This window comes from Myotis brandtii, unplaced genomic scaffold (genome assembly GCF_000412655.1).
Source record: "Myotis brandtii unplaced genomic scaffold, ASM41265v1 scaffold810, whole genome shotgun sequence".
NCBI classification, from domain to species: domain Eukaryota; kingdom Metazoa; phylum Chordata; class Mammalia; order Chiroptera; family Vespertilionidae; genus Myotis; species Myotis brandtii.
The window spans coordinates 1,720,411-1,743,546 of NW_005371274.1; the positions used below are offsets into that span (position 1 = coordinate 1,720,411).

Below are 23,136 nucleotides of genomic sequence, written 5' to 3' on the forward strand. Positions count from 1 at the left end.
GCCAGTAAGCCAACAAACAGAAAAAACCCTCGTTCCTCCAAGGCTGTGCCCTGAGCATGCAGGAAACATCTCTTTTTATAGGTGAGCAAACAGGCCCAGTGGTTTAAGAAGTAAGTTTAAAAGAATGAGAAATGGGGGGACAAAAGGGAGTGTGGCCATTAAAAAAAGAGAGACAGAGAAGGATCTGGTCTAGACTGAACTAAGTCTCATATTAAAATCAGCAAAGGCTTGTTTTCTCAGTCCCCTACTGCCCATTCCTGGCTGTAGGTTTGGCCTGCCACCTCCCACTTGGACATGAAATATGGAGGTTGTGGATGGGGAACATTTCCTACCCAAACCACAGGCGCAGAGAATGAACTAACTGACCCTGAGCACAAGCTGGCGCTCCGCCCTCAAGGAGCACTGGCCAGGGGGCTTTCTGCTTACCTGGACCCCCAACCCCCCAGCCCCACCAAATCAGAAACATGATTCCCTTTGTCCATCTGGGCAGTGGGTGCCCAGCAGTCCAGGGTAACCCAGGGTAACTTCCCTGAAGGGACCATGAAATAATGGACATTTCAGAAAATGCTGCACAATTTGGTGTGACGAATGTGGGCTTTGGAGTCAGATGTGAATTTGAATCCTATCTCTGCCATTTAGGAGCTGTGTGACAGGGGCAAGCGAGTGGTCCTGACCTCTATACCTCAGCTTCCTCATTTGCAAAATGGGCCTGATAACAGATTCTCACTTTCTAGGATTGTCATGGGGACTAATATTCAGTAAGTGGGCCAACATCTGGCACAGACACGGTTAAGCGCTCAAAAATTACCAGCTATTCTTAGTTTCCTTATCTGTGGTTAGAAATATTTTAAACAGTCTCTAAACAGTATAATTCTTCTGATTGCTGTAAAATAATAGACTGCCATTTTAAGAGGGTGGACACATCCTAGTAACTTAGACATTTCAGCCAGGCCAGCTCAGCCTGTACCAACGGCATTCCTGCCTGTGTGTGCCGTGGCCCCGGTGGGGCGATGACCCTCACTGGCAGCTGGGGAGGACTGTCCACCCTGGCCAGAATGTGCGGCCCATTTATTCTTCAAACATTTGCTGAGCACCCCTCCCCCTGCCCTCACCCTGGGTTACATGCCCAAGACACTCTCATCCTCTTCAAGGAAGTGCATTTTTTGAGCATGCAGATGGTCCCAGGCCTTGGCAGAATTCAGTCCCATGAGTAGGTGTTCTTGTGTTTATTTCCTGGAGGAAGAAATGCCTGACGTCATAAAGCAGGTAAGAGATGGAACTGGAATTTAGCCAGGGTCAGTCTGTTCCTCCTGGTGTCATTTTCATGAGTTCATACTTCCTTAGCAGCCTTGGTCCCACTGCCCACCCTGCCCGGATTTAATACGAGGCCAATAATGCCATCGTGTCTCTATTGCATGTGGGTTTGGCTCAGGAAACAGTTTGCTTGCCTTTGTTAACATTAGAGGATGCTTTTAAGATAAAAGACAGCAAGTCTATCGTTTGCATTGGTATTTTCTGTCTTTTCTGTTGGGAAGCTGATAGGAGAGGCGATGTGCAAGTAGGATTTGAAGTTCCTTAAAATGACCTTGAAGTCTAACATTTTTTGTTTGAAGAGGCGGGACAGGAAGGATGATTTATGAAGTGATTCCCAGGGTGTTCCAGAAGAGTCTTTAGAGCCCTAGCCAAGTAGCTTAGTTGGTTGAAGCATAGTCCTATATGCCATGGTTGCAGGTTCAATCTCCAGTCAGAGCACATACAAAAATCAACCAATGAATGCATAGATAAGTGGAACAACAAATTGATCTCTCTCTCTCTCTCAAAATCAATTTTAAAATACTTAAAATAACTATCAGAAGAATCATTAGAGAAGCTGATAGGAAACAGCTGGAATCAGGTGGCATTTGCCTGTAGGTCAACCAGTGTGGGGAGAAGGCAGCATTTGAGCAGGGCCTGTGGAAAGATGTCCCTATCCACAGGGGCAAGAATGATACCCAGCGGAGTGTGAAGATGAGAGGCAGGTAGCCAGACAAGGATGTGGGGGACTGAAGGAACATTGCAGGCACAGGAAATAGCCCATAGTCAGCAAGAGATTGTGCCAGGAGGGTTGGCAGGGGCCAGCTGGAGAAGGGCCAGGTACACCCCTTCAGGGAGAGATGGCCTGGTCTGGGAGGGGTGGCCAGTTAGAATGAGATCTGTGGGTGGGTCGTATAGCTGCGAGGTGGAACTCCGAGGTTCCCTCTGAGCGGGGAGGCAGAAGGCAGAAGGCTAGTACTCAGGTTCCTGGCAGCTTGGGGAATGGCAGCTCCATTCGGAGTCAGTGACTGCAGGAGGTGGAAGCTTTTGGGAGTGGGAGGTGGGAGGCTTGACGTGCCTGTGAGGCATCCTGCAGAGATGTCCTCGGGGTAGTGGGGTGAGTCTGGGGTTCAGAAGACTGGCTGAAAGGACTAGATTTCAGCAGCATCTGCAAAAAGAAGCCATGGAAATGAACGAGTGTGTTAGGGAGGGGTGGAGATTGGGCTGGGGAGGAGGCAAGTCACATGTAACCACATGTGCCCGGCCTCCTGCCTTCATCCCTTCTGGTCCTGACACTGAGCTCCAGCTTCTCCATTCTCCGGAAACCCCATCCTTTCAGACAGCTGACACAAACGTCCAGGATGCAGCTTTGCCAGGTGACTCCACTCTCCTGTCACCTGTAGATTGCTGGGCGCTTCCAGCTCAATGCCCTGCATTGAAGTTTCCTAGGGCCTCTCCCTCCCTGACTGCAGAGATCAAGCCCACGCTTACTGTGGCCTCACCGTGGCTCAGCCACCATGGCTTGGGTCAGTAAGTGGTTGAACAAACGAATTAAAGGACACTTGTTGACTCAGCCAGCTTTACTTCTGTAGCTCAGTAACAAAGCAGGCCTAGCACTTTGGGTTTTCAAATTTCCTTTTTAAAATCAGGAACCATTTCAAACACGCAGAGAATATTATAACGCTCCTGCCCCCACCTTCGAGACTTGACTCGCTGCCAAACTCCTGTGAGTCACAGCCTGGGAGAGAATACCTAGAATCAAAACGATTTACGTCAAATAGACTTTCCCATAGAAACACAATTATAACATCGAGTTAGAGCTGTGACTGTGGGCTTGGTGCTTGCTGATTTTTTTAAAATTTTTAAAATGAAATTAAACACCGCATTTAACCAAGGATGCCCTGGGGTGAGGTTCTTGTTTTCCCAGTTTTGCTAATTGTTAGGCACGTGGGGCTTTCTGCCCTGGTGACTTTCTGTGCCTGGCCCATCGTCCTTGTTTTGCTCATGTCTGACTGTCTACCACAGCTGGTCTTAGCTCTTTAGGGAAAATCTATGATTCACCAGGACTACATCATTAGTGTTATATTATTTGAGGAGGATGTTTCTAAGCCTTAGTTTCCTCCTCTGTGTAATTCGAAAAATCGTAATAATACATCTCCATAAGGTTGTTGTGAACACCCAATGAGATAATGTATGTAAAGTGTTACCTGGTGTGGACTAAGTGCTTTGTTGATACTGACTAGGAGAAGAAGGGACTATTTGACAGTATTTTGAGCTTGACCACCTAATTATGATACATGTTGAGAAATGATAAAAACTTTGCCTTTGCCTAGTATAGCACTTAGTAAATATTGAATGAATGAATGAATGGTGCTATGGATGATACTATTTTCAGTAAATATTGAATGAATGAATGAATGAATGAATGGTGCTATGGATGATACTATTTCTTCTGGACAGTGGTTAAGATGCCTTGTCCATCAGAAATATATAATACGGTCCTTTTACACAAATATACTCTTCAAAACCTATGTCACGTGTTTGGAAGAGCAACTTGTTTCCTGAACAGTTTTGTTCCTATAGTGAAGCAGGCACAGGATATTTGTGTTTGGGAGGAGGGATGGGTAGATGATAGATAGATAGATAGATAGATAGATAGGACTCTTCATTGGCCTACTTATTCATCAGAGGACACTGTTGCAGCATCTCTTAACTATTCAGTAATGTCCCTGCTGTTTGGGGGTCTGTATTAATGCCAAATATTTGAATTCAACACAACACAGTGGCAGCAGCACGGTCACACCTACAGGTTCTTTAGCCACATTCCAGTGGTCACCACTGTGCTTGCGTCTTGCTCTGGGGCTGCCTTGTGCTCCTCTGGGGAGAGGCCTGCCGGGACAGAACTCCCGAGTCTGGGCACCAGCATTGCCCTGGCGTCAGCCATGCCCTTCTCTGATGCAGATGACACTTGGAGACGTTTGCACAGCCTTTAAATGAACCCTATGCCTTAATGTGGACCCTGTTGCCTTGAGCACTGGGCTTGGAGTCATGCCTGGGAACTAACTCTGGCTCTTACCAGCCTGTGACCTGGGGCCCGGTTGCCTCCCCTGGAGAACGGGAATAATAATTATAGTTATTATGAGGTCAGAGGCAAATGATTTGTAAGTGGGGTTGTGTGGGCCGTGGAAGAGATGCTGGGATTTCTTGTCAGTTGTGTGGTAGTGTAACTAACACAACAGTGTTACAGTGCCAGGTAAACCCCCAACGGGAATGAGCTTAAGGCAAATAAGAAGCCAGCATTTAAATGACCTTCTCTTCCTTCTTGTGACTAGGAAATTCTGATTTGCACACTGGTTTGGCCCAGCATTGCCGGAGAAATCTCCTGGGATGTGTCCTTCGTCACTCTGAACTTCTTGGTGCCAGGACTGCTCATTGTGATCAGCTACTCCAAAATATTACAGGTACGTGTGCTTCCGGACCGCAGCTGACCTTCACTCAGGTGGCGTCTTAGCATTTCTGGGTTAGAAGTTACCTTAGCCAGAAGTTACCAATTCTGGCTCACTGCTGAGATCTACGCCTCCTGCAAAAAGAAAAGTTATACCTTTATGATGGTTATTATTTGTCACTAATCACTAAATACAAGTTTATTACAAAAAATTAAAGAAATATGGAAATGTGTAACATACAAACTAAAAATCTATGCTACCCCGGTTGTGAATTCATTGTATGTTTTTCCAAGTTATTTACATATAGACATAGTTTTATTCTGTGTATGTGATAAACCATATAAAATGATCAAATATCAACTATTTTTCAGATTTGAGATACTACTATCTGTTTCTTAACTTTCTTTTTTCGCTTAACACTCTATCATAACATCTTCCCATATCAGATCCTTTATCTCTGCCTCATTATTTTTAACGGCTTGATGATCTTCTGTCATACAGCTGTGACATAATTTATTTTATGGGCTTTGGGACTGTGTCCTTGTTTCTCTACCACACACAGCAATGTAGTGAGAGAACACACGCTTTTAAAATGTTTTATTGACGCATAATCTACATACAGAAAAGCACACCCAGCATACACACCCAGCTCGCAAACTGACCCCACTCCCGGAGCAGCTTCCAGAAACAGCACGACAGACAGCACCTTCCCCAGCTCCCACCATTCTCCTTCCACCCGCTGCCCTAGCCCCCAGCCCCGGAAATGTGCCTTTCCAAAGCCGCTGACACAGGCCATGGCCTCTGCCTTTGGAGCAAGCATGTAGGGATGTAAAAAGACCTGCCAGCCTGTTTACATGTATGTGCTGGCCCAGGCCAATCATGTGTATGTGTGTTCGTGCCTGTTTGAGGTTTACTGCAAAGCCTTTGAGTCATCTCAGAGGTCTACAGTTGTCAGATCTTGGTTTTACAGCATATTATGGGTCAACTGGCATACAGGGATATTGAAGTGGGGCCCTGTAGGTCCTGCTTGCGGTCTGGCCACTTTTATGGCTCTTTCTTTGTAGCTGAGATCTGTCACCGTTTAGATGCTCAAAACCCAAAGCCAGCCGCACCTCCATCCGAGTCTGCTAATCCTGGGTCCCGTGGTATCCCCTAGACTGCCCCCCATCAGTGGACTTCTGACCCTCCTTCAAGTGACCCCCTTCTGGGCTTTTCAAGGGCATGAGGTCAGTTCAGGCCTAGAGTTAAGGTCTGTAAGGTGCCTGCTACAGCGCCTAGCATGTGTAAGTGCTATGTGGTAAGTGTTTGCTGTTACTGTTATGTTAAAAGAAGTGAGGGGATAAGGAAAAGAAATGTAAAATGTATAGAGATGTAGAAATAATTTTAAATTATTTTTAAAAATTATTTAACAAATATTTATGTAGTGTTTATAATGTGTTAGGAACTAACTCATTCAATACTGCTAAGAATGACAGATGAGGAAACCAAGGTACAGAGAGGTTAAGTAACTTGCCCGAGGCCACACAGCTCATAAGCAGCTGTATCAAAATGCAAGGTCGCCTGGCTCCAGAGTTCCTTAGAAGCCAAGAGGACTCCGGTCTTCTCCTTTCACTCATGTCTCCTACTTCTCAGCTGCCAAGAGGGAGGACTGACTTATTCTAAGAAAAGGTTTCCTACTCACCCCTTCATTCCTTCATTGTTTTCTCAGGCAAGGACCCACCTGGAACATTCTAGGAGACCCCAGGAGCCCTGATGAGTGGGGGGATGTGTAAAGAAAGTGAGGGGATCTAATTATAACTTTGCCCCATCACTCAGGGCACCATTTCACAACTGTGAGTCGTGATAGATATTCTGTTTCATCCAGGAGCTGTCCTGGAGTCTGTGATAGGAAGGACTGAAGGCTGGCCTTGGGTTTATATGCAGAGTCTCTGAAAACTGATGAATTGGATAGGAGACACCTCCTTAAGGTTCTATGTGATCTGGCCCCTGCCTGCCCCTCTCACCTCATCTTCTCCCCTCTGTTGTGTCCATGTTGACTTTGGGGCTATTCTTCCCATGTGCCAGCACATTGCTGCCTCAGAGCCGTTGCATCTACCATCTTCGCTCCTAGATCTCTCATCCCCAAATTCCTGCGTGGGCCATTCCTCCCCTTCAGTTAGGTCTCCATTCAAAAGGCTGTCCCCCACAGAGACTTCTCATCGTTCTCCAGTTCTCTTTATTTACTTCTCTCAAAGCACTTACAACCCCGTCATACTCCCTTTATATGTATCTATTTGTATGTCATCTGTCTTTCCCATTGGAATGCGAGCTCCATGAGGGCAGCCTTTGTTTGCTGTTATAGCCCCATGCTTAGAACAGGGGCCTGGCTCATCCATTGTTAGTGCTCAATAAACACTCACTGAGTGAGTAAGGCACTGACAGGGCCAACAGGACCTTCTCCTCGTGGGCAGTGGGAAAATCACTGGTTGAAGAGTCTGAAGACCCGGGTGCTAGTCCAAGCCTTATTTCTGTGTGACCTTAGGCAAGTCACTCCGTTTTCTCTGGAGCTAAATGGGCCCCAGTGGATTGTTTAGCACAACAAAATGAGAGCAGATAATGATAATGTTTTGAAAATCACAATGTTAATGCAAATATAAGACTTTTAAAAAATTACTTCTTGCTTACTAGCAAAACTGTTGCCCATTTTCCGGGAGGACTATAACATGTGTCCTCACTTTGCACCTGTGGGTTTGCCAGGCTGGTAACTTGGAAGCAGGTGAGTTGCCGCCAGGTGGATGGAGGGTCTGGGCAGGATACCTCTGAAGACATCCATACGCAGAGACACCGAACCAGCTCTTCTGCTGAGTTTTTCTGTCAAGAGTATAACTCAGTAAAAGCAATTGAATGTCAGTGTTAATTAGCCACATTCATAGAGACACAATTAGCAAATCATGTGAAGCCATGGGACACAAAGCTACACCACGTACCCCTTTCTTGCCAGCCCTACCTTTCACCTGTCACTACTGACTGTAACTCAGGTTCCATCTCTAGGCCTGAGAAGTGCCCCTTACAGATCACCCTGATCTTTTATTCCTCTAAAGCAGGGTTCCCCCTAATGCACTCTCTAAAACTCCATGGGATGTTAGATATTGGGAAGGGTTCCATGATCAAACGAGTTTGGGAAATGCTAAGCTAATCAAAGTTACATGGATTTCTTGGCTGCAGGACTTCTCAGAGTCTTTACTATGTGAATGTACTTCGGGAACCACCAGCACAGGGTCAGAGTAGGCAGCATGGCTGAACCTGACAGCAGGACTCTATTCCCCACAGAGCATCTCTCTGGGCTGGCGCTCCACGCGTCTCCTTTGGGAAACTGCTCTAAAGGCCCCACCCTCATTGCTGGTTCTGCCCTGGTCAGGATTGAGAGCAGACGTCACCTGGGCTCTTCCCGTCTTATCTGCCCTCCTGCCTGCCCTGCTTCCTTTTCACTCATGACTCAGCCAGGCTATACATCTTCAGTGGCTTTTTCCAGTCAACAGTTTCCCAGGGAAATAGTCTCCCAGCCACTCCCAAGTACGTTCGATCGGGCTGTCCATGTTAGCTGTTGGGGCTTGGTTTATATTGTCACCCAGCAACCATTGCCATGGCAAGGTGAGATGCTTCTACCCTTTGTTTGTATGTTTCTTGTTCCTCCTCCCCATTCCCTACTACACACTAACGTGGAAGTGCAGGGAAGGCAGGGTGCCCTTGCTTTTTGCTATATATCCAGCACCTATAAGAGTGCTTGGCACATAGAAGGGCCTCAATAAATGTTCATTGCGTGGGAGTGAGTCTGTGGCTTAAAGCTGGAAAATGCTTTTCTATCTCAGAGCTTACCTGAGAAACAAAATGTTTCAGCTGAATGTGAAGGTGCTGGGAAGTGAACACGCATGACCCTCATTCCCCAGCTCTGAGGCCTGTTTGCTATGGAAAGGGAGATGGGCCTTCTGGAAGGATGGAGGCTATTGTCTGATGATTCTAATTAGGAAGTTGCTGATTGACAAGCAGCCCCCAAGGAGACCCAGCGCTCAGGGACCTGAGCCATGTCGGTGGGGAGCAACCTCTCCCTGCACCCGCCTGTCAGCAACCATGGTCTGGGGGAGTGGCTAAGGGTCTGAGGTGGAGAGAAGGGTCCCTCACAGCCTTCAGATGAAGGCGGCGAGTCTCAAACAATTTATCAAGTGACTCCTCAAGCCCTGCCGGTGTGGCTCAGTGGTTGAGCATTGACCTATGAACCAGGAGGTCACAGTTCGATTTCTGGTCAGGGCACATGCTCAGGTTTCAGGCTTGATCCCCAACGGGGGCGGTGCAGGAGGCAGCCAATCAATGATTCTCTCTCAGCATTGATGTTTCTCTCTCTCTCCCTTCCTCTCTGAAATCAATAAAAAATATATATATATATATTTAAAAAGTGACTCCTCAAAGGTCTGGGAGAAAGTTCAAGTCTGTTGTCCCAGATCAGTAGTTCTCGTGCTTTAGTGGGGAGATGCATCTGGGGAGCTTATGAAAGTGTAGATTTCTAGGCTTTACTCAGACCCACAGAAGCAGAGTGTGTGAAAGCAGCCCAACCAGGTGCATTTTATCAAGTGCCAGGTGACGGATGCAGGTGGCTGTCCTCTCTCCCTGCAGCAGTGCCCAGTGAAGAACCACCCCCCCCCCAGGTACACACTCCCACTTGATCTCCAGGCTCTGTGCAAGTCACTTCACTGCTCAGAGCCTCGTCTCTTGTTCCTAAACGGGGTAATGACAGAACGTACCCCATTGGCTTGTTTTAAGATTAAAGTTAATCCTCAGAAGTGAATTGAGCTTTTAGTTTAAAAGCACATCAAGCATTCTGCCCAATGCCAGGGACACTGAAAGCCCTGGGTAGCAGTTGACTAGTCTTGTGATCTAATGTGGGGAAGAGAGAAGAGGAGGAGCCACATTTCATTATAATGGGCCCATTTTCCTCCTCACTCCCCAGAAGTTGCAGAAACTGCCCAGAAGGAAATAGTAGCAGCAGTCAGTTCTAAAAAAAGACGCAACCACGTAGCTACTTGGCTCATGAGTCAGTCCAATTTTTCTGTCTGTTTGCTCACAGTCATTGTCAGGCACAGAAGCCACAGGGCAGTCCGGCACCCAGGGAGCTGGGGTTCAGAGGCAAGAATGACGCTCCAACATCTGTCACTCAGTGTATGAGGCAGGTGCCATGTGACTGCCTAAAACAAAGCACCGCTGGTGCCGAGCAGATGAACCCGGAAGCCTTCCTTCTCAGAGCTCCTGGCATTAGAGCTTGGGGTTACAGGCTGGGCAGAGGCTTTCCACTGATGGAGACAGTAGAGAGCGGGAAGGAACTAGTTTAAGAGCATGGGCTGGGTTTGAAGCCCAGCTCTGCAAGTGCTGGGTGCTGTTGGGCAAGTTGTTTAACCTCTTTTAGCCTTAGTTTCCTCATCTGTAAAATGGGGATCCTCAAAGTACATATGTCACAGAACTGCTGGGAGAATTTAAAGAGATAAACCAAGTGATAGGTACAGGGCCTGGCACATAAGTGCTCAATAAAGATGAACCTTCATCACCACCACTCATTTCAAAAAATGTCTAAGACAGTGCCAGGGACTTCATCCTTCTTGGCAGGCAATGTGGGCAGCACGAGCGATGAGGCTGCTTTTGAATCATTCCTTATGTGTCCACCAGGCTGCACTTAGGACTAGAGTGACACCCCTATTCAGAGGTGGTGGCATTTCCCCTGCAGCCCTCCCACCTGCCAACCTGCCCAGCGGTTACTCTCCTAGGTCTGTTGGCCCAGGTAGTCTCAGCGTAAGCAGCTTTCACCTGCACACACATTCTAACTTGATTCTACGCAGCAGCTTCCAGACCTGGGTATGCCAATGTGACCTCAGGCATGCGAGCCTGAGATGGTGGGTTATGTCTCCTGAGCAGCCCCACCCTGCGGAACAGGCAGAGGCGGGGAGGGCTGAAGAGGATGGCAGCCCCTTTGGAGCCTTTTATGATGTGGCTCGTCTTTATCTCAACTAAGCTGGGTTTGCACAGATGGGGACTTTGACCAGGTATCAACAGTGGAGTAACCCTCAACAAGTTCCTCGAATTGCCTGGGGTTCATTATCCTCATCTCTGCAGCTGAAATAATGATAGTACCAATCTACAGGGCAGCTGTAAAGATGAAACGCGACAATTTATAAATATCAATGCACAGTACAGTGCCTGGCACACAGGGAGCCCTCCCCGAGGCCCAGCGAGCCTTATTCCCACTGTTCTTGTGGTTGGGATGTGGGTGGGGAAGAGAGGGCTCTGTTCACTCAGCATCTGCTGCCCTGGTCTCTGTCACCAAGAGGTGGACCTAAGCTACTGCATGAAAACCACAGCAATTATATTTAATTATAAAACACACAGCTACTCTTTAATGAGCTAGTAACAGGTATTCTAGGGAGACTATTTTAAGCCATTGTGACCTTTTAGTTAAACTTGCCCAAACTGTGAATTACACTAATTGCTTTCAAATTGCTTCCCCTCTTGAGATTCCAGAATCTTAGTGGAATGGGCCTAGGAAGGCCTGCTAATGAGATTTGTGGCCATTAAGGTCTCCAGTCATGTAAGCACCCACTGTGTGGCTACAGCAGGACACAGGGCCAGACTAAGCAAGTGGGAGTTAGCAAGGACCATGCATGTGACCAACGCATTCTAAATTTGATCTCTTCCTTGGGGACAGAGGTCACAGGCTGGAACAAAGCATGTCAAACTAACATGTACAGTGCCCCATCGCATCCTGTGCTAGCTATGCGCCAGTTTGTCCCCTGTTCACCATCACAAACCTTTGTCCCTCTCACCCCCAAAACTCTGGGTACCATTAATGCTGAGCAAGTGATAGGGGACAGCGGGCCTTCTGCCCTCTGGCTGTGCTTAAAGGACAATTGGAATTAGGCATCAAGGCAGGATGCTGTATGTATCTCCAGGGCGGCCTGCACCTGAGCACTGGACTCTTCCCAGCCACCAGGGAGGCCAGACTCCTCTGCCCCCCGCTCCCCACTCCGAGCCTGCCCACCACCCCGGGCCTGGGAGACACACTTCACTACTCAAAGTGTGGCCCTCGGACCAGCAGCAGCAGCAGCAGCAGCAGCAGCTGCACAGGAGCTCAGGAGAAACGCCGAAGCTCAGCCCCACCCCAGACTCCTTCGGCATCGTCCTGTTTAAGTTTGTATCTTCAGCACATGTTGCTTTTGTGCAAACAATACTTAGCTCTTTCAAAAAAAGAGACAGTAGGGAAGTTGTGTGTCTCAGTCTCTTTGGACTGTCATCACAAAATACCGCAGACTGCGTGGCTTATAAACAATAGAAATTGATTTCTCACCGCTCCGGAGCCTGGAAGTGGGAAATCAGAGCACCAGCATGGGGTCCTGGTGAGAGCCTCCCTCAGGCTGCAGACTGCCCACCTCACACCGTGTCTTCCCACAGCAGCAGTGTCCAGGGAGCGCTCTCGGGCCTCTTTTCTAATGTTTTAATTCAAAATATTTTAAATTACAGTTGATATTGAGTATTATTTAGTTTTTCAGGTGTGCAGCATAGTGGTTAGATATTTATATGACTTACCTAATGATCCCTCAGATAATCTTCCACGCACCTGGCACCTCCATGGTTATTACAATATCACTGTATTGACTACATCCCCATGACTATTCTATAACTGCCAATGAATGAAGATTAATCCCTTCAACTCTCTCTCTCTCTTTTTTTTAGTAGAATATTTCTAAGGAGTGCTCTCAGTTTATCAGAAGAGGAGAATCTATTCTTTTTATTTTATTTTTTATTGATTTCAGAGAGGAAGGGGGAGATAGAAACATCAATGATGAGAATCATTGATCAGCTGCCTCCTGCACACCCCCTACTGGGGATCAAGCCCACAACTCAGGCATGTGACCTTGACCAGAATGGAACCTGGGACCCATCAGTCCGCAGGCAGATGCTCTATCCACGGAGCCAAACCGGCTAGGGCCCTTCATCTCTTCCTTAAGGGCACTAATCCCACTCAGCAGGGCTTCCTCCCTATAACCTAATCACTTCGCAAAGGCCCCACCTCCTAATAGCATCATCACCTTGGAGGTTAGGTTTTAACAAATACATCTGGGAGAAGGACACACTCAGCCCAAAGCCCTGTGCTTCTGTTCTCACCTCTCTCTTCTACCCCATCCGATGCAGGCCTTTCACTTCCCCTCGTCCACTCTATCTACAAGTGAATGATTTCTTGCCTTTTTTCTCAGAGGGCCACCCAGGCGCCCCATTTCTTCAACGCACCTAAGGGTGGACCAACCTCACCTAAGGGTGGACCAACCTCTCCTAAGGGTGGACCATCCTCTCCTAAGGGTGGACCAACCTCTCCTAAGGGTGGACCAACCTCTCCTAAGGGTGAACCAACCTCACCTAAGGATGGATCAACCTCTCCTAAGGGTGCGCTCTCCGCACAAAATAGTCCCAGTGCAGCGGGGGCAGCAGATTCCAACTCTGGCGCCCTATGCTCCTCGTGACCCAGATCTCCCTGCTGTCACCTGTGGTGACTGTGGCTCCGCTGCTTGTGTCCCCGCAGATCACCAAGGCGTCGCGCCGGAGGCTGACGGTGAGCCTGGCGTACTCGGAGAGCCACCAGATCCGTGTGTCGCAGCAGGACTTCCGGCTCTTCCGCACCCTCTTCCTGCTCATGATCTCCTTCTTCATCATGTGGAGCCCCATCATCATCACCATCCTGCTCATCCTGATCCAGAACTTCAAGCAGGACCTGGTCATCTGGCCGTCACTCTTCTTCTGGGTGGTGGCCTTCACGTTCGCCAACGCGGCCCTGAACCCCATCCTCTACAACATGTCCCTGTTCAGGAACGAATGGAGGAAAATTTTCCGGGGCATCTTCTTCCCAGACAAGGGAGCCATGTTTACAGACACGTCTCTCAGGAGAAATGACCTGTCTATCATTTCCACATAATTAATTTCTCTCTAGAGGCAGAGTGGGTCACTCTGGTGAGCCACTGGTGTGTCTTCAAAGGGAGTGCATCTCCAGGACCCTTACACCAGGGTGCCCTGCTTTAGGAAGATGTAACCTATGCAAATACGTTCAGGGCACCAGTAAATTAAGGGGTGATCCTTCAGCGAAAGCATTGTATCCTTTATAAAAGGATTTGTTATGGGTTTCTTGAAATATGAACTTTTTCAGTGTGTTTGTCGTATGATTGAATGTAATAAATTTTTATTTATACCTGTTCAACAATCACATCTCCTGCATATAAAGCCACACCTGGCTGGTTTCTGAAGTGAATCTTACAACTGGTCCAGGACTCAGATTTCTCTGAAGGGCCACAGCCACTCTAGGTCTCTCCCCTGGACTCGCAAGGCCTCCGGATCGTTCATTAATGTCGATAATGCTTGAGGAATTTCCCAGGACAACCAAAGGTGACTTTTTTATTTATTTATAAGGAATGCTATGGACCCCTTTAGGAGATTTGGTGTCATGAAATCAGAAGATATAGGATAACTCCAATATTTGGAGGCCAGAGGAGGGGGGGGAGAATGATCGTAGGACATACTTTGGGAAGATGGAGCAAGCACAATTTATTGATGGACAAGATGTACAATGTGAGGGAAAGAGAGGATGCAAGGGTGACTTCTAAATTTGTAGACTGACACTGGTTGGATGGTGGGCCAACCAACAACAAGGGGGGAAGCCTGGGGGTGGGAGAGCCAAGGATTTTATTTGAGGCTTGTGTAAGTGTGAAATCCAGTGAGATCCAAATGGAGAGTAGGTCGTTGGATGCCAGGTTGTGGAGTGTGGGCCTGAAGACGCAATGTGGCGAGTCATCAGATCGTGTTTACAGGCCTAAGCTTTTAGGAATTATTCCTGGGAGAGAAGAGAAAGAAGAAACCAGAGCCAAACTGAACCATGGGACATGCCATCACATGGAAGTTGGGCCCACGCCTGGAATGTGCAGTAGCTTGGGGCCTGGTACATAGTAGGTGCTCAACATGGCTTTGTTGTCAAGTACATCAGCAGCAGTAGTTCCATTGCTTGTGGAGTTTCTTGAATAGCTTCTTCTGAAGTAGGACTTATGGTGCTCGAGGACAAGAGGACAGGGATTTTCTGTTCATCTTTAGCTAATAGACTTGATGAATTAAAACTATTTTGAAGTGATGTGTGGCTATCTTATGGGTCTCTGGGTTGTCAAACTGAGGCTGAAGGGCCTGGCTCTGACAATCTGCTGCTGTGTGTGATGACAGGTAGGCCTTTCCCATACATGGTCACCTGTTTCCTCCTTCCTTGGTGGGAGGACAAGCACACTGGGGTGGGGGACCCACAAGCCTCCCATGGGCCCTTGATATGCCAGCACCCAGGCAGAGATCTCTGCACACCGGGGAAAGAGGTGTCCTTCCCCACCTGACACATTTCATAGCTGTCAGCGGGCCTGGCCAGTGTTTGCACAGCTCCCACGTGCTCTAATTGAATCCTCACTGCATCCCATCAGGCAGATACTCTTTCCCCATATTTCACAAGAGAAAAGTGAGGCTCAGAAAAGCCATGTAACCAGCTCAAATCACACAGCGACTATGTCAGAACTGGACTTGGACTTAAAGACTCTGGCACCAAAGCCTCCTGGGAGCTCCTGGGAAACTGGGGCAAATGGCTTTGCAGCAATTGAACAGTGATGTTCACAAGTACTGCTGATGGTGTGGGGTCCTGGTGCTCACCGCCACCCACCATGCCCTTTCCTGCTGCTCCAAGTCCAGGTAGGGAGCACTGGGAGCTTCCCCCAGACCTGGCTTCCGAGGGCCCCATGTTCCAATTCCCTCAGGGAAGCCCAAGGCCTCCTCTCCTCAATATTTTGGCCACATCTGAAATAAGAAGTGAATTAAGTGCTAGAAACAGTGGAGGGCTGGGATGTTTGTCAGAGCTGACCCAGACCCATGCCTCTCAAACACACCCAGGTGAGCCGGCCATGCTGCCCCTTCCCTGGTCCTGGGATGCTCAGGGCTTTGGGCTCACTGGCCCACACTCATTCACCTGCTGGTTTAGCCTCGGTGCCTTGGCCAGGCTGGCAGCTAGGGCCTTCCAGACCTGGGTGTGCCAATGTGACCTGCAGGAAGTTGGGAGAAGCCACTGTCACTAATGGAAATCAGGCACCAGAATAGGCAAAGATCATAAAGAACCAGGGAGGCAAGAACACCTCCAGGGGTATAGAAGTGCATCCTACCCAACCATCTGCAGGACTTCTCACTTCGACAACACGTGGACACAAATGAACACCCACATCATAGGAAACAGGAGACTACGTTTTAATAATTCAAAGTCTGGAATCCTAAGCCTCAAACGATTCCCTAGAAAACCCCAGAAAAAAACATACACCTGACTGCAAATGGATTCACTTGTTCCCACGTGTATTTTTATGTGTCCTGAAGGTTTTATGTTTCCTGAGGAAGAGGGGAGGAGAGAGGGCCAGACTAAACTACGATAAATAGAGTTGAAGGCTGAGCGAAAGTGGGAAGTTTTCAAACGAAACTTGACCTCCTTGATGTTGCTACAAAAGGTTTCTTTCTGATTTGCCATCACAGTAACCTGAAATATAGAAAACAAAGTCATCAGCGACAGAAAGATGGACCCAGTGCGTAAGGTAGATTACGAATTCTGGACCCATTCTTGTAAGGTTACAGCAGGATGAGGCTGTAATTCATAATCAGCTTCAAGAATTTTTCTGCAACCCTTTGAATTTATCTGGGGCAATGGGATCTGCTGTATGAAATACTGTTCTTTTTATTTGTCTTAAATTTGCCTCACTGCATTTCAAAGGGTGGGGGGGGGCATCCTCCTTTTCAGAAAGTGTGCCTGATCGCAGCCACCCCACCAGTAATTTTATAGAAAGTTCCCCATGTCCTGTGCCATGTATCACCAGGTGGTGCCACAAGGGGCTTCAGTGCCAAAACAAAACAAAAACACAACATTTTGGTTTGCATACAACTCAGCTACTTACTATACAGATCTTGGGCAACTTTTGTAATCTTTCTCAGCCTCTATTTTCTCATCAGATAGATGAGATATAGGCAAAGGGTTTGGCCTGGAGTCTGCCCATGCTGAAATCCTTGCCTGACCACCCCAGGGTGAAACATCAAAATCTTACTGATTTATGTTTTTGGTCTGGGTTCATATTGTTTTGGTGTAGTTTTGCTCAGCTAGTTAGAAGACCAACCGAAAAGTTCAGTTTTGTTCTCTTTTTCCTACATTTTAACATTGCCATAGTTTTCCATGGGAGTGAGTGTCAATTCAAATAGACAGCACTCTTTCTTTTAGAATGTTCCTGGTTTTCAGATCAATATCAGATGAAGATAGAATCTATATAAAGACCCAATTGTCATTCCAGGAAATATCCAAAAATATAAGTGAGGAAGATCAGCTAGTCAATTTGGTTTCACGGTAGAGAAAGAGCATTTGTTGAAATCATTTTGAACTTGCTGTGATGATGTCTCTAAGTTTTTACACCAATGGCCACATTTGCAGCCCAACTCTTCACTGGGGCCACTGAATCCCCAAATAATATTAATTCAGTCAAAATGGGTTTTGGGGGCAGAGCATCCAGGGGCAAAATCCTGTGACTACCGACTGGGCTAAATTGGCAGAAAAAAAGGAAGAGTCCCCTGCAGTTTTACTTAAGTGAAAGTGCCAGGTTTTTGAAAAAAGGCGTTTGTCCACTCCTTCCGCATCAGCCCCATGATGAGGCCACTGAAACATCTGATCGAGAAGAGCCAAGACTTGGGCTCCCAGGGGCTCCTAAGGCTCCCTGTTTTCTCCTGCAGGCAGATGAAACACATCCCACCGGCAGGTGGGCACAAACTCCCTGCCCACCGACCCCTCAGGGAGAGCTGGCTGCTGCCCGGGCTCCTGCCCACCAGCCCACTCACCATTGTGCGTAATCAGCCTATACTGCCTGCCCAGGCACAGCTCCTCCTGCCTCCGCCTCACGACCTTCTGCACTTCCGGAGGCAGGCCGTAGGGGTTGCGGGCAAACACGAAGGAGTAGCTGTCAGCACAGGTGCCGTCGAAGTTCAGGAGGCGGCAGGAGTACTGCACGGCATAGGTGTCGTAGTCCGTGTCGATGATCCAGTGGTCATCGTCTGCAAGCCAGAAACAGAGCCAATGCCTCGCGCTCCGCCGGCTCAGCCCGCAAGGAAACTCCCCAAACTGAGAAGCCAGCGACTTCCTGAAACTGGTTTCATTGTGTTAGGAGCAGAAGACCCCAGAGAATTCCGACAGCTTTTGTAAGTCTGGGGATGTTGTTCTTGTTTACAGATAAAAAGTTTGATTTGGGGGATACTCATTCACTTCAATGATTATCTCTCACCCTAATGACAAATGTGATAGCATCTTTTTAAAGAACAACTGAGCATGTGGGCCCATCAAAACCATGGAATAGATCTTCCTCCTGTGTCTTCTCCATCAACCCCCCAACAGCTATGCCTTAGGGCTGATGTCTGATGGCCACCAACTTATGTTATCTCAACATCTGGATATATCTCTTGAGATGGTCTCTATCAGCGAGCTCCCAGTCATTTCAGTAACCACGCTGCCCTCCTGCCTCTCAATCACGGGAGGAGGCCACTCTGATGGCCTGGTTCATGGCTTTTCTGGCTCCATCCTAATTCCTGTCTAGTAACCCTGCCCACTTTCCCTAGCAGGCAAAGTAGTCTTTGCTTTGGGGGTGGGTGGGTGGGGGAAGGGCACATGATGCCTACCATCTATCATCAGGTATTCTTTTTAGAGCTTGTACTTGTCAGAACTCCTCTGATAGAGGGAGAGTTAAGTCAATGAAAAATTTAGATATTTATTTCTAAGACTGGGGTATAAGCCACGAATAAGTGTACATGAAGGTGGGGGAAATGCCAATGCCAACAAAGGCAGGATGGGAAATAAGGATGTATGTGAAGGATCTGCCATGGAGAAACAATACTCAGGTTTATCCAAATACCTTATATATGGTAAAAAAAAAAAAAAAGTGCCACATCTCTACTTAATTTAACATTCTCATTGACATATAACCATGAATAGGGCTTTCTGAGCACTTATTCATGTCAGCCATTGTGTAGACACTTTCCCTTTTTCCCCCAGTTACTTTTTACATGAACCAAAAAGTGCACACTATCACCCTCATTTTATAGATGAGGAAAGTGGGCACGGAGAAACTAAATAATTCACCCAGGATCCCAAAGAGCAGGGCAGAACTGGGTTTCAATCGGACTCTGGGGCCCCCTTGCATAAACTCTACACCACGTTGTCTCCAGGCAACAAGTAAATTAGGGGCGGAGGAAACAAGAAACAAAAAGGCTTTGCTTCTCCATCTCATGTGGGTCATGAAGCAAGTGATGATCTCTGCCTGTGTCATGCTCCACACTGGAGGCTGCAGCGGGTCTTGGATTCCCCAGCATTAGAGGCTGTGAGGGAGACGGCTAACACTGCCCTAAGTCACCTCCGGCTGTGCCTCTTGGCTCGGAGAATGCCAGCCAGTCGGAGTTCAGCCCCAGCCCAGGCCCTGCAGGAGGCCTGCAGAGCAGGAGGAGGTGGAGGCCCCTCTTCAGCTCACTCCAGGTCCCCCAGGAAGAAAGAGCCACCCCTGCACCTCCCAGGCTTACCCACGGAAAGAGTGTCAGAGGCCAGGTGGGGGTGCACAGACACATGACTGCTCAGGGGTGGCTTTGCAGTTATTCAGCAGGTGGGCCAGGAACAGAAGCCAAGGGGCCGCCTGCTGGGTCCCACCCTAACCACCAGCTCCCTCACAGGCTCTGGGCAGAGTCCACCTTCTCTCCGAATGAAATCATTTCTTCCCTGGTTATGGGCCTCACTGTGTCTCTCAGTCACAGGCAGCCCAGCAGCCTACCCCTCAGACACAAAAGTACTGTGTGCTTTGAAATATGACCCGGATTCATGATCCAGGCAGCTATTAGCTCAGCAAATCTGCAGCTTAATTTTTCCCCAGAGTTGTTGCCAGAATGGGAATTCTAACATAGGAACTAAGTAACTTTCAAAGCTCAGCTTTAGGAAAATTGGCTACCTTCTTGACTTCTATAAAAGGCCTAAGCTGGCTAGGTGTTATGTCCAGGCTCTTTTTTGGCTAAATAGTGCAGAGATGAAGAATTTAAATTCTAACAATCTTTACTCGACTCTCCCTCCTAAAACAAGAGATGAACTGTCTGAGCCATCCTAAAAAGAGTGAGCTCACGTCTCCCACCTCTTCACTGCCAGCTGCTCGGGTGGGTCCCTCTGAAGAGCCAGACTCCCCAGACATTTCTGGATGGCAGCTATCCGCACACAGCAGAGCCAGGGAGAGTAGAGACAGCGGCCATATGGAGGCCACTGTGTCTACACAGATGGGTTCAGAGGTTTTGATTACCAGTCCCAAATCCAAAACAAAAAACCCACTCAGTTAGAGGGAGCCAACTCTGGCTTCCTGTGGTGGGCCTAGAATGTGTCCCTCCAGCTCCCTACGCCTGTGTCTTGCAATCTCCTAAAGTGATGAGAAGGTCCCTGCAGTTCTCAGGTCTAACTGTCCAGGTGGGCCAGTGGACGGTGGTGTGATGCTAGTTCTGACTAATCACCTGAAAAACCCAGCAGGCCTTGTCAAAGAGGAGTCTGAGGCCTGGGGACCCGAGTGATTAGCTGTGTGGCCCTAGGCTAGCCACCTCTCTAACGTGGGCTTTCTCTAATTTGTTCATTGGAAAATGAGAGTATTGAACCCGATGCTCTTTGTGGATCCTATCATCCTGGACCCAGACTATCAAGCTATTATTTCATGACTGGGGAGAGCTAAGCAGTAATAATATACACGGAGAGAGAACGCATGTCTGAGGCACTGTTCTAAGTGCTTTCTGCACAGTTAACTCATGGCCTCCCCATAACACAACTCCATGAGGCAGGTGCTATGATCACCTCCTTGTACAGGTGAGGAAACCGAGGCACAGAGAAGATAAGGAACATATCTAAGGTCCCACAAAGTAGGATTTGAACTAGGGCAATCTAACTTTAACTGTGCGCTTAACCACTACACTGCACAGCTTCTTTTCTGAAAAATCCCTGAGAAGGAATTTATCCTTACACCTTCCATAGTTATCTCAATATCATAGCAATCACTTTCAAGAATTCAATACTTTTTCTCTAAATGAAATCATAGATAGAACCGAAATCTACAAGAGGTAAGGGCAGAACTAATCTGGTTAGTTCTCAAGGGGGAGGAGGAGGCAAGAGACAAAACCCTACTTGCTCATGGGGTCTTCTCTACCCTGCCCAAATGCAGTACCAATAGGATCCTAGTCCTTCAAAGAGTGCATCTCAAAATGCCAGAGAATTATGTGTTTATGCTTTTTAGAAAGTAATCTTGTACCCCCGGTATTGACTTTTGTAACGCATTATCAGAAAAGTATATATTTCATGCTATGTGATTCACTTTTGAAAGTTTTGCTTCATTGTTTGTAATAATTATGATTACTTCTAAGGATAAGAGCTTTTTACCCCTTGTAAGATAACAACGCCATCTGTACAGTGTAAATCAGAGCTGAAGCTACATTAGACAAAACATGTGCTTTCATCTAATATACAACTTTAGAGGAAGTCAAGGTATATGTGCCGTGTGTAGAGTGATGGGCCACGTAAAGAATGCTTCTGCCCTGGACGACCAGCTAAGAGAGTCCTCCTGAACAGCCCCCTGTGGCCCACCCCACAGGAGAGACTGATGCTTTGTAAAAGCTGGTCTGTAAATTAGGAGTCCCTGCTGTTCAGAGCCACCTAATTCTGGCCCAGGAGCTGGAACCCCCGGCTCTGACACTGACTCTCACAAACTTGTATGACCGTGAGCAAAGTACTTCATTCTCTTGGCCTCGGTTTATTCATCTGTTTATTGAAACCTTTGTAGGGTTAACTGTCTCTAAGATCCCATAACCACCACCACCACCACCACCCCCCCCAGCTTGCACAATTCCCTAAGTACCAAGTAGATTACAGGTTTGAAAATCTCTAAGATCCCATGACACCCCCCTTCCCCCCCGCCCCGGCTTACAATTCCCTAAGTACCAAGTAGATTACAGGTTTGAAATTTAGGAGAAAAGGGGGGTGGGAGGGGGGAGGTAGAAAGAGTCTACAGATGTTGTGTTCTCATGATCGGGCCAAGTTTTAGGATGCTCTTCTGAGAGTCCTCGATACTCTCCCTCCCCGCACCTGAGTTTTGGTGCTTGGGAGAAAGGGAAGAGGGCATTGCCACCAGGAGCACTGTGCCTGGCTCAGAATCTCTGCATCATGAGACAGGGCATAGGGTGGGCAGTGGGCCAACCCTATGCACCATGCTCCCTACATCCTTGGATGGGGGTTTACCAGCCTCTGCTATCCCAGGGATTCAGCCCAAAGAGATAGAGGAAATGCAATGCCATGTTGAGCGGTGATGTGGGCTGGGTCTTGGGAGGGGGGGAGGGGGGGTAAGCTTGGAGATGGCTACACACCCTGGAATAGTGGCTGGACAGGAAAATGGCAGGAGGAGGCCTCACAAGCCCAAAGGTCCTTTGAGCTTGGGACAGGGTTTTATGAGCTGGGGGCATGGGGGGAGGTGGGCCAATCTCATGCCCCTAACCTCAGGCGGTGCCCAGGGTTCCTGCCACTTAGAGACCATGTTTTTCCCAAGGGCGCCACTGGAAAAGAAACCCAGAGATTTGGCCAGGTTGTGGCCCTCCTACCCCCCAAGACAATCCCACTGAGATGATTACTCACTTCCTCTCTGGAGAAAGGATGCTACACCCCAGTACTTCATCTTGAACTTGGCAGGGTCCTCAGTGTCTGTGAAGGTGCCCACCATGTCTGCGCACACGTCCCAGTTGCTGCAAAGGCCAAGGGGATCCTGAGCCAGGCCGGGCAAAAGGCTTCCTCCCTCCATCCTCCATCCCACCACCCCGGGTGCTCCCTTCCCTCCCCGTCAGGGTTTGGCGCCCAGAGCCCACTGACTTCAACAGACGGACTCGGCCCTTGGCGGTGGCGCTCATCTGGCCGTTCTCGTCCACGGAGAACTCGGCGATGATGTTGTCCTGCAGAAAGAGGCCCTCGGGGTCCTTCTTGGCCATAGCATACCAGGTCCCGGCGAACTGCAAAGGAGAGGAGAGCGGGTTTGGCGACGAGAGCGGGTTTGGTGATGAGCGCACGGTGAGGCTGGCCGCGGGGCTGGGGGGACAAGGGCACCGGGGCCCCCGGGCCGGTACCTACCCGAGCCTTGTCGAAGTTCTCTTTGACTCGGAAGCTGCTCACCCGGCAGTCGCGCTCCGCCCGAGCGCTGCCCAGCGCAGCCAGCAGCACGAGTGCCCACACCCACTCCATCGCGCCCAGGAATCGCCC

The 23,136-nt window shown here is 48.4% G+C and overlaps 2 protein-coding genes across 2 annotated transcripts; one reads left to right on the plus strand and one right to left on the minus strand.

Moving 5' to 3' along the window:
• Window positions 1-2,639: 2,639 nt before the first annotated feature.
• FFAR4 (free fatty acid receptor 4) lies at window positions 2,640-16,114 on the plus strand. Its single transcript, XM_014531580.1, has 3 exons — window positions 2,640-2,669; window positions 4,626-4,754; window positions 13,333-16,114. Exons 1-3 carry the CDS (start codon window positions 2,655-2,657, stop codon window positions 13,720-13,722), a joined length of 534 nt encoding a protein of 177 aa, XP_014387066.1. The 5' UTR covers window positions 2,640-2,654; the 3' UTR covers window positions 13,723-16,114.
• RBP4 (retinol binding protein 4, plasma) lies at window positions 16,041-23,130 on the minus strand. The gene is made up of 5 exons (XM_005884049.1): window positions 23,008-23,130; window positions 22,753-22,889; window positions 22,522-22,628; window positions 17,679-17,891; window positions 16,041-16,341 (listed from the first exon to the last, which is right to left on the minus strand). The coding sequence occupies exons 1-5, from the start codon at window positions 23,116-23,118 to the stop codon at window positions 16,304-16,306; spliced, it is 606 nt and encodes a 201-aa protein (XP_005884111.1). The 5' UTR covers window positions 23,119-23,130; the 3' UTR covers window positions 16,041-16,303.
• Between the last annotated feature and the right edge of the window lie 6 nt (window positions 23,131-23,136).